The sequence below is a fragment of the Suricata suricatta genome, chromosome 16 (genome assembly GCF_006229205.1).
Source record: "Suricata suricatta isolate VVHF042 chromosome 16, meerkat_22Aug2017_6uvM2_HiC, whole genome shotgun sequence".
NCBI classification, from domain to species: Eukaryota; Metazoa; Chordata; class Mammalia; order Carnivora; family Herpestidae; genus Suricata; species Suricata suricatta.
This window is the reverse complement of record NC_043715.1, coordinates 13700016-13711356: the sequence shown is the minus strand read 5'-3', so window position 1 is coordinate 13711356 and position 11341 is coordinate 13700016. Positions and strand designations below refer to the sequence as shown.

Sequence of the window (11341 nt, the reverse complement as noted above, 5' to 3'; positions counted from 1 at the left end):
GTGGATGGACCTCGAGGGTGTCATGCTAAGCGAAATAAGTCAGGCGGAGAAGGATAGATACCATATGTTTGCACTCATAGGTCTAACAGGAGAACAGGAGAAACCTAATGGAGGACCAGGGGGAGGGGAAGGGGGAAAGAGAGTTGGGGAGAGAAAGGGATGCAAAACCTGAGAGACTACTGAATACTGAAAACGAACCGAGGATTGAAGGGGGAAGGGGAGGGGAAAAAGAGGTGGTGGTGATGGAGGAGGGCACTTGTAGGGAAGAGCACTGGGTGTTATATGGAAACCAAATTGACAATAAACTATTTTTTAAGAAAAGAATATTCTAGGAGACAGGCTGAAGTTTAAAGGGATAAGGGGTGGCAAGAGGTAAGGTCAGACCAGATAATGAGCATCCCGGGAGGTCATTGTGAGAACTTTGGCCTTTTACTAAATGAATGGAACCAACAGAGGGTTTGAGTAGAGGCAGAACAAGATCTGCCTTACACTTACCCTGTCACCCCCCTTCCCCCCCAACCCCCTCTCCGGCTGCTGCATTGAGAGCAGCCTGACTCGAGGCAGGACGCAGTGGTAGGAGACTACTGCGATGTCCAAGGCGAGAGAAGATGGCGGCTGTAGAGGACTCTAGACAATCTCTAACCGGCCTCACCATGTCAGGGCTCAGGCTTCCATCAGCACTCACACTTTGCTTTCCTCAGATCCTCCAAGAGAAAGATGAGATGTTGCACGAGATCGAGAAGGAACTGGCCCAGGTTCAGAACAGCCTCATGAAAAAGGAGATGGAGTTGGAGAAGCAGCAACGAATGACAACAGAACTTGAAATCACCATCCAGGAAGTGAAGCAGGATAAGTCCAGGGCAGAGTGTGGGGCCCTGCGGGCCGAGATCCAGAAGCTAAATGACTGTCTTGAAGATGCACAACAACAACAGAAGCTGATTGGTGAGGCCCCCAGCAGGTGGTGTCCCCAGCACCCTTCAAACCCATGGGGCCAGAGCAGTCCCCTCCTTTCTCTAAATGGCCACTTTCCTCTCCTTCCTCTACTTCTTCACTCCAAACCTTCAGTGACCTCAGGGCACATCTCCCAGGGATCATAAGGCCCTCTCGAGCTCCTGCACACACCCCCTAACTGGGAAAGTGGATGCTAAGCTCACACAGTCACCGCCTTCCCAGCAGCTTCGGTTAAAAGTCTTCTCCTCTCCCAACCTGGGAGGACAGGTCTCTGTACTCTGCTTTCCTCCCCATCTTATCCAGGACTTTCATCACACAGTGTACCTCTCCCCTCCCTGGTTTACATACATTTCCCCCCCCCTTATGCGGGGGGCCTCCAAATGTATTCTTTCTGCATGGCCTGTACTGTGGATTGTGTCCTTGCTCCGCTGCTGAGACTGCTTTCTCAGAGGTGGCTGATGACTTGTTGCCCTGGGAACGGGGTTTCTCTTGGGGTCATGAAAATGATCAGAAATTAGACACTGGTGATGGTTGTACACCTCTGTAAGTGTTCCAGAAACCACTGGCATGTGTGCTTTAAAGGGTTCCATTTTATGTTATGTGAGTGATATATCAATTTGAAGGGGGAAGAAAACGTCCAAAGCATGGCCACCTTCCTTCCCTCTTGTAACAGTGTGGATCTGTGTGTGGTTGGGCTCCCACATTCAACCATTGTTTCCCAGCTTTGGAGACGTAACAGGTCCCTTCTTTCACAAACATCACCATTGTTTCCTCTTTTCCCTCCTTCTCTGGCTGTAGTTACCTGCCCCTTACACTCTGCTCTCCTCCCTCTGCTCTCGTCCTCTGGAGAACTCTAGAACCTAGAGCCCTCTCCCTGACTTGACACCTATGGTCGGTCCTCTTTTGGAGACCAGCCCGCCCTTCTCTCTAATTCATCATTCCCGTTCTCTTTCCTGCTTAAAGACAGAAAGTCCTCCTCCTTCTTCCAAGTTATATAATTATTTCTGCAGTGATACCATCTTTCTTCTGGTGTCTAAGGCTGAAAAATGGAGATGAGGGTGAGGTTGAGGACAGAAACAATAGTAGAAACTTTAGGAGCATATTCTGGTGTAAAGAAACTCCAGTAAGCAATGTATTTGAGGTTTCTCCCTTTATACCCAATGGGGTCAAGGGAATGGACTAAAAAGATATTTGTAGGAAGTCTTTCTTCATTTAACACATTCCAGTGTTCCTAAAATAGTCTCTTCTTTATGCCGCATCCCTGCTCAAGAACCCACTAAATTAACTCTGAACATGTCTCTCTGGCTCTCAAAGTCCTCCAAAGCCCTCTCTTGCCAAGCACCTGCTCACCTGTCTCTGGCACCCTTTCCCACTTTCCTTTCCAATCAAACTGATCTTCCCACCCTCCTCTCACATGCCTCCCCTGTTCCCTTCCCATGCGTTTGCTCTAACAGTCCCCTCATCTGGAATTCCACTCATCCTCCTTATTCTCAGGCTGGGCGCAACCTCTATTCCTCTGTAAGTCCGTCCCCACCGATCTTGCTTCACAGGAGTTGACAGTGAGTGCACGCTTAACGTTACTGTGTCCTCTGTGTCATGTGGGCCAGTCACGTCTCCCTCACTAGACTCTAAACTCCGTTAGGGTCAGGATTTGTCCGTAATGACAGAATGAGTCACATAAGAGATGCTGAGCAATTTATACTGACTTGTTGAACATTAGTCCAGAAGCAGTGTATGGCTGGGGCGTAGCTGAAGACAGATAATTTGGCAGTGCTCCTTAGGAGTAATAATGAAATGGTGAGAAATGAGGACAGGCTGGAAATTGAAGTAGGGCACAAAATGAAGGAACAGACTTTTTAACTGGTCTTATTTGGGAGTCTGGTCTTCACACACACTCCCTTCTCACGTGCACATGTGCCTGGCTCGCCCCCTGTGTTCTGCAGCTCAGCAAGCGTCCCAGTATAAAGAAGAGGCCCTTCTGGCAAAGAGTAACCTGGAGGATTCTCAGAGGAAACTGCAAAGCTGCCTATTCATGGAGAAGCAGAAGACGGAGACCATCCAGGAGCTGCAGAGAGAACTTCAGAAGCTGCAGAAGGATTCCCTGATGGCCGAAGAGGAACTCACACCCAACAGGTACCACCGTGTCACCTCCAGAGAGAGGCTGTATCCCTTGCGAGCCAGCCGGGACACCCGGGAGTGGGCCAGCAAGCCCCCTGCGGCCGGCTCGTGATCTGCCAACACAGAGACTCAAGTCTGTCCTCCTGTTGCTGCCATTTTCCTTTAGGAAACGGATAGATGAGCTGACATCAGAGCTCTCTGAGACCCAGAGGAAGCTTGAACATTCAGAGAAGGAAAAGAGACAGTTTCAGAAGACAGTGGCAGAGCAGGACATAAAACTGACTGACCTGCTAGACCGTCTAAAACTCCTTCAGCACCAGGTATAAAGGGCAAGTAGGCTGCCAGCCCAAGCGTTTGCTCTGCTTCAGATTAAATATATTAGTCTTTATTTGGGAAGATGCCACCACCAATCCGTTCAAACTCATTGTCCAGAATTCGTGTTAGAAAGCTAAGCCAGCCTGTCAGCTCTAGTTCCCATGACCAATAATAAGCATTTTCAAGGGCTAAAAACAGTCAGAGGACAATGTTGGGATTTTTTTATAGGATTCAAAAGCTATCCTTGCCAGTCATTTTAAAGTCTTTGATCTCTGAATTATTCTTTTTGTGCTTTTCTAAGATTTTTTAAAACTTTATTCAAAGAGGTTTTTATGTAGATAGATTTAGTAAGTGGGAGAGAAAGTTGATACTGTGGGAACTGGATCTATAAATAAAATAAGTTGGTATATCTAATTGAACAAAAAAAATGCTGAACATCAGAGGAATCTTTGTTATTATCTCTGCTAAGTAACTAAGGAGTTGTCCTCAGGTTTATAGCCATTCCCTTTGTACAGATATGGGAGGGGGTGTTGGTTTGGTTTGGTTTTGTGTTTTGTTTTGTTTTGTTTTGTTTTGTTTTGTTTCAAAAATACACAGCATCCCACGACAGCATTGCAGACCAGCCTTAAGACTGTCTTTCAGGCCAGTCTTTTTACTTCTCAGCATAGAGAGCAAGCCTCCGCCCAAAGCAATCTAGAAGAGGAGCTTCAGGAGGTAAAAAAATTATTGGAGGAGAAACGGGAACAGTTGAAAAAGAGCAAAGAACAGGAGAAGTTGCTGGAGCAAAAGCTGGAGACATTCCAACAAGAGGAAAAAAGGAAAGAAAAGATGGTGAGAAGGAGAGTCCACAAAGAGCCGGGGTCATGAATCAGGGCAAGACTTGAGCCCCAGTGAGCCTGGAGGGATAGGAGGCCTTGGGGACTCAGACCTCAGGAGAGAAGAGGGAGGGAAGGTGAGAAAGGCCAGGGAGGAGGAGAGAGGAGGCCTGAGAGAAGGCAGGGTGCAGAATGGAGCTGCAGCCTGGGCAGGGAGCGCAGGCCTCTAAAGGAATCTGAGGTAACACCTCTTTTCTGGGCTTTGTTCTCTAACGGGGGAGCAGGCAAAGGAACGTCTGAGAATGTTGGAGGAGGAAAATGTGGATGTCAAAGCACAGTTAATGCAATATTCCACGAAACTGGATGCCTCTCTCCTCAAACAAAGCACCTCCCAGCAAGTGATCCAAGAGCTAAATAAGGAGGTAAGTTGACAGAACCCCCGAGGGAGTAAGAAACATAAGTGCTGCGACCCTTGGCCTGGCACCTCTTTCCTCCTCCACGGACACGACACGCAGCCGCCCAGCCCACGGGCAACATCCCTGGGTGCCTGTAGCTCTGCTTCTCTCCGAGAAGTGATAACCCTTCACACCCATTTGCTCAGCCTAAGAAAGGTTTCTTCCACACGTGGAAGGTCTTACTTAATGTCTGCTGGCGCTCCCAAACTCCCGGGGCTCTGGCAGCAAGTACCCCACTGCAGCATTGCAGACCAGAGGCGGCCGACTCCACAGCTTGGCGCACTTTGCTGGGTACACTTCCAAAACTAGTGCCACAGCACAGCATGAAAAGGACAGAAAAAAGTAAACGCTATGTAACATATACAAGGCACTATGCTTGACGTCAGTCATCATTAATTGACTGTCTGCTTAAGTCCTTCATATACCTTTTATCTGCTTTACTCCCAAGAACTAGAGAGTTCTATGATCCTCATTTTACCGAGGAAAGAAAGGCTGAGGTGCAAATTAACTGATTACTAAGTGATGAGATGGACCAGTATTTGAACCTGGATCCTCTAGCTCCAACACCTAACCTCTTTCCCCTTCAGAGTGAATGTCAGTACTTTCCCCCAATGGAATATATTTCCTCTTTCTGCAAGAAACACATATAGCATCTTGATAGGTAGTCTCTTGGGTTGCAAATGAAAGACCAAGCAGCCCTCATTCCTTTATAACTTAAGAAGAAAAAACTGTTAATCTTAAAATACTATGGACTGTGCAAAGTATAAGAACAGCACTGCCCAGGGGCGCCTGGGTGGCTCAGTCAGTTAAGCATCCGACTTCACCTCAGGTGAAGTCTCACCATTTGTGAATTTGAGCCTGGCCTCAGGCTGTGTGCTGACAACTCAGAGCCTGGAGCCTATCAGATTCTGTGTCTCCCTTTCTCTCTGCCCTCCCTCACTCACACTCGCTCTCTCTTTCTCTCTCTCTCTCTCTCTCTCTCTCTCTCTCAAAAATAAATAAACATTAAAAAATATATTTAAAGAAAAAGAATAGCCCTGCCCAATAGAACTGTCTGTGATACTAGAGCTCTTTTGTATACTATATCTACTAGCCACATGTGGCTGTTGAGTGCTTGGAATATGGCTTAGTATGACTGAGGAACTGAATTTTTTATTATTTTTTAATGCTTATTTATTTTTGAGAGAGAGAGAGAACATGAGTGGGGGAGGGCAGAGAGAGATGGAAACACAGAATCCACAGCAGGCTCCGAGGTGTCAGCACAGTGTCCAACACAGGACTCAAACCCGTGAACTGTGAGATCATAACCTGAGCTGAAGTCACATGCTCAACCAACTGAGCCACCCCGGCACCCCAGGAACTGAATTTTTAATTTTAATATTAACTAATTTTCGTTTTATTTAAATTTAACTAGCCTCATGTGTCTATGGCTACCATATTAGACAGCACAGAGGCTGATATTTCTGGAGTTTTGCCCTCCAGATATATAAATCTCTCCTTTGCTGTGGTCCAGAGTTGAGCTCTGAGTTACTGAGATCGATAAGGAACCTTCCTGAATATAAGGGGTATTACCTAAGTATTTAATATGGGCCTATTATCACTTTTGCCAAAAGGAAGATAGCCATTAGAAGTAAAAGCATTAATTTCAGAATTCCTTTGATGGAAACCAGGAGGCTAGAAGGGTTTTTTTTTTTTTTTTTGGTGGATAAGCATGTTCAACTTTTTTAAAGCATACCCACATATAGAAGATGTATTATAAACTGAAACAGTCATTAGAAAGAGGCTTAGTTTCACATTCTAAAATGCATTTTCTTTCATCAACATTCCATGTCTTAACTTTCAATTTTCCCATCTGAAAGCAATAGATCCTGAGATTTGTTTTCATCTCTTTGATTCTAGGACATTTTTCCACCATATTTTATAATTAATTACTGTTAATAAGAAAGCAAATTTATTTTATGTATTATGTATTTGGACATCTTATTGAACTCACTGCTAAGCAGTAATAATTTTTCAGTTGTTTCTCATGGATTTTTTAGGTGGATGGTTATGCCATTTCAAGCAGCAATTCCCTAAACCTTTGTAATATGTATTCTTTTGTTTTTTCTTATTGCACTAGAAAGTACCTATAGTTTGGTGTTCTACAGCAGAATCCTTTTGCTTTGAACATTAATGGAATCATCTGTCAGTATGGTGTTCTTTGTAATATGATGAATAAAATTAATTAATTGATCCTAATTTTGGCCCATCCTTACGTTTCTAGTATGAGTCCTAACTGTGTGTCATGTATTACTCTTTGAATATAATACTTGGAACATTCTAGGAAGTAAAATAAGGCCAGTGTGACTGGAGTGGAGTAATCGAGGAGGATATTGGCGTAGGATGAAGGTAGAAAGATAATTAGGGGTGGACATTATGGCTTCTGTTAAGCAATTTGGGATATTATTATTAGAGCAATGAAAGGACATTGATGACATTTCTTCAGAGGGTCTCTTGATTTGATCTAAGTTTTCAAACCATAACGCTGACTAATGTGTGGAAATAGATTGCAGAGAGGAGTAGTAAGGAAGTAAGGAATCCAGTTAGGAGGCTATTGCCATTCAAGCTAGAGTGTCATCAGTGAAGACACAATTTAGCAAATTCATGATGTGTTTTAGCAGCAACATTAACCAGACTAACATGGACTAAATGCGAGAAGAGAGGAATCAAAGATAACTTAGTGGGACTCACCTGTAAAACCATCTAGGTTTGATGTCTTTGGCATGGGAGAGAGTATATCCTTATGAGAACTCTTATTAAAATTCGTTGATTCTATAATTTATATATAACTACATATAGGGTTTCAGTATCTTTCTCCCTGATGTTAGAGAAATTTAAAATAAAGCCTTCAGACTCCAGTGGACTTTTAATTCATAACAGCCCTCCCAACTCAGCCTTTTCTCCCTAAATAAGCATACTTCTCCCTTGTTCCCCAGACTTGTCTATGGTTTTGCCACAACTTGTTTGTCGTGGATTGCAATTCTCTTTCATTCCCAAATAAACCCATCTTTTGCTGGTAAGATTTTTAAAAATAAATAAAGCAATAAATAAATAAGCAATAATACATATTTATTACATATAAATATATAAAACAAAATTAACTAATTTAATTAAGCTTCTGTCTTAGCTTCGAGCATCATTGTGATTTATACCCCCCCCTTCTTTTTAATATCTCACCTCTGTGGTTGCACTTCTTGACTTGGCCACCATTTATCAACACCTTACAATGAATTGCAGTTTCTTCAGTGATTATCTCGGTTTACTGGGGAGACCCAGATAACTCCATGTTTCCATAAGTCCCCCAAAAAGATGCACTTCTTTACCAGAAGACCAACTTATTCTATCTTCAGGAATGGTTTCACTCCCAGGACATGTAAATATAGAATCTGAAGTACAATCTAACACTTCTCATCTCACTAATTCCTAGAGTTGAAGACACTCAAAATTCCATCTGAGACAATAATAAACTTCAAGCCCTGAGCAGCTACTGAAGAAAACCCAACAGAGTGTGGTTCTATGTATATGGCCACCTAGGGGATGTGGGTGTACTGAAATACTAAAGGACAGATAAAATACCAAAGAACAGAAGTTGGGCATGTGAATTTCTAAGGTCTCTCTCTCCTGCTTCCAGACTTGGAAGTAGATCTCTGCCCCGTACTTAGAAGTATTTAATAAAATGGCTAGTTACTTAGCATGTTCATGATCATACTCATAGCTCTATAGTAATTTATACCTTACTAGTAAGCCCTTTTTACTTACATATACCTACATAGCCTCATTTTATCATCACCAAAACTCTACGAAACCATTGAAAGTATCCTGGTTTAAGACTGAGAACTGAGGGTTGATGAGGGGTGGGGGAGGGGAACGTGGGTGATGGACATTGAGAAAGGGCACTTGTTGAGATGAGCACTGGGTGCTGCATGGGAACCAATTTGACAATAAACTATATTTAAAAAAATATTTTATTATTCACCATTTTAAAAAGAAGGTATCCTGGTTTGCAGAAGAGGAAAATGAGGCTAGGAGAGATTAAGTAAATGACAGAACCAGAGCCTCTAACTCCAGATCTTAATTCCTTTTAACTATAGCATGAATACTAAGTTTAAGACAAGGACTTCAGTTTTTAAACACACTTCTACCAGAACTATGTTCAGTGCATCTCTAATTCCAAACATGGCAATGTTAGAGAAATTAGAACATTTCATTCAATCCAAAAAAAGTATTCAGTATTTACTGAGCACATATTACTTGCCATGCCCTGAACTATATAGGCAGTGGGGATACAGCAGTAAAGGAAGCACACACAGTCCCATTTTCATGGTGCATCAAGTCTAGTGGATTACATCAGGAACTAAGGAAAGCATAAATGTACAAATGAAATGTCGTATCATATCTCTTAACCTAGAATGGAACTCCAGATCTGTATTAAAGCCTACAGAGTCTGTGAAAGAGACCATTCATAAGCTTGACACATCATGGTACAGAGCTGCCAGTGCTCTTTGTGTGTGGGGGGCCTGCTAACTTAGGGGGGGAGGTGTCCGGAAAGGGGTGAAGAAGAGCCTGGAAAGGCAGCTGTTCCTTTTATAACAGTGAGGGGAGGATGTGGGCCTCATCACAGACTACTTTGCAGATGTGTGCAGAGAGAAGAGAGCCTAGCTCTTGTCCATTTCCTATAGACACAGACAACGCCTCTACGGGCATGAATCTTGACGGTGACATTTCCCCTCCCTAAAGATAGCCCTTAAGAAGGAGGCCTTAGAGAGTCTGCAGGCCCAGCTGGACAAGAATGCACAAAAAGAGAAGCAATATCTCCAGACCATGGTCAGTAAAGAAGCCTATGACGAATTGTCCAGAAAGTCAGCCGCCTGCCAAGATGACCTGACACAAACTCTGGAGAAGGTAAGCCACACCCTCTCATCTCCAGGACCGTTTTGGGCAAAGAAACATCTGAATAGTGTGGGAGATGCAACAGTCGATCCCCTGCACGACTGGCTGCCACCAGGACCATCTGCAAATCCTTGCATGAGCTGGGATGTCCTTCCGGAGATGGCCTGCTCCCTCTTAATGAGGCTTCTTTTGGGGGGAGGAGGAGGAGGCAAAGATGGAGGCCAAATCTAATGAGTCTTTCTGCCGACAGGTGACCCAGGGGCAAGGTTTTCCCAAAACCTAGGTTGTCTGGGTAATCTGTGCCCCACCCAGTGCCAATCAAGCCTAGCTGATCAGTTCATAGAACTGGAAAAAGAGGAAACAGGGGAAGAGAGGGAGGATGTAGAAAACCAACCACTGTCACTTCCCACCCCGATCTGGGACGCTAGGCAAGTGACCGGGTGTCTCTGCCACCCTGAACAGAAAGGAAGAGGGGGGACTGGAACCCTTCTCCATTCAGCACTCAACAGAAAGGGCTAAACGGTTCTGACAGCCATTCTCATCCTCTTTGTCTTTGTGGAAGCTCAATCACGCGACCTCGGAGACCAAGAGCCTGCACCGAAGCTTGGCACAGGCCCAAGAGAGGAAAGTTCAACTGGAAGATGAAATCATTGCTTATGAGGAAAGGATGAAAAAGTTCAATATAGAACTAAGAAAACTGCAGGGCTTCCACGAGCAGAGCGAGCTAGAGGTAGGAGCAGTCAGGAGCTCAGGCTCCCTTCCTGTTCCAGGTCCACAAAGTCTCCTCTCACCCTCAGTACTCTTAAGCACTGAGCCATTGCCTTTGGCTAACCGGTTCCTTCCATTTGCCTTGCTCTGCGAGCGGCAGACGATGAAGCAACTATCAGAGCAGGGACGCCCTCTGCTGGTAATGGAAGTAAACTGCCCCCTGAGGAGTCTCCCTAAGCGGAAAAAGAGCCCTTGGGCCTTGTCAGTTCTCTGGGTCAGGGCCGCAAGCCAGGGTCTCCCTTCTCACTTTGTGCCCCTGAGTAGGTGCACGCCTTCGACAAGAAGCTGGAGGAGATGAGCAATCAGGTGCTGCAGTGGCAGAAGCAGCACCAGAGCGACCTCAAGATGCTGGCAGCTAAAGAGGAGCAGCTCAGAGCCTTCCAGGAAGAAATGACCGCCCTGAAAGAGAACCTCCTGGCGGACGAGAAGGAGGTGGGCACTCCTCAGCTTCTGACCACTTCCTCCCAGGCCCTCCCAACACATCCACGACAACCAGGATGCCAAACAGATATGGGTGGGGATGGGGGCACCTAAGAGCAAGGAAAGGACCCCTCCCCCAGCCCACACTCTTATCAGTATAAAGTAGGGACTCAGTGTTCCTAAGGCCCGTAGCAGTTGTCTCAACCCAACTGTCTTCCTGTGCCTTTGTTGACAGAAACATTGAGCAGAACAAAGGCCCATTCCAGAGAAGAGAGTGCCATCTCCCTGTCAGGTATACCAGCAGCCCCGGACTTCGATAACCCGCGGGGCAGTGCCCCTCCAGAGCCCTTCCTGACACTCTAACTTACCCTGTAGTAGAATCTGCTAAGACAGCTTCGGGCATGCCCTATGCCCTCGTCCCTGAGCAGCGAAGTTCATGGTAGGAGGCCACGGGATATTTGAGGGTAGCCGCAGGCCTTAGCTTGCATCAGAAAAAGGGCATCCGTCCCTCAAGATATTTTTTTCCATCTGTTAAAAAAAATGGCTTACTGTATTGCTTTTTTAGAACAA

At 45.1% G+C, this 11341-nt stretch overlaps 1 protein-coding gene across 3 annotated transcripts in view; it reads left to right on the top strand.

The window, feature by feature from the left end:
* The window catches only part of PMFBP1 (polyamine modulated factor 1 binding protein 1), a 50519-nt gene that overhangs the window by 31984 nt on the left and 7194 nt on the right, over positions 1 to 11341 (top strand). For 2 of the 3 annotated variants that reach the window (XM_029925467.1, XM_029925466.1), the window contains 8 exons: positions 702 to 942; positions 2895 to 3084; positions 3236 to 3389; positions 4048 to 4215; positions 4484 to 4621; positions 9431 to 9595; positions 10146 to 10313; positions 10616 to 10783. In XM_029925467.1, coding sequence (XP_029781327.1) covers positions 702 to 942; positions 2895 to 3084; positions 3236 to 3389; positions 4048 to 4215; positions 4484 to 4621; positions 9431 to 9595; positions 10146 to 10313; positions 10616 to 10783 — 1392 coding nt within the window. Of the gene's footprint in view, positions 1 to 701; positions 943 to 2894; positions 3085 to 3235; positions 3390 to 4047; positions 4216 to 4483; positions 4622 to 9430; positions 9596 to 10145; positions 10314 to 10615; positions 10784 to 11006; positions 11064 to 11341 lie in introns of all 3 variants that reach the window. The other variant, XM_029925468.1, reaches the window with a different exon arrangement.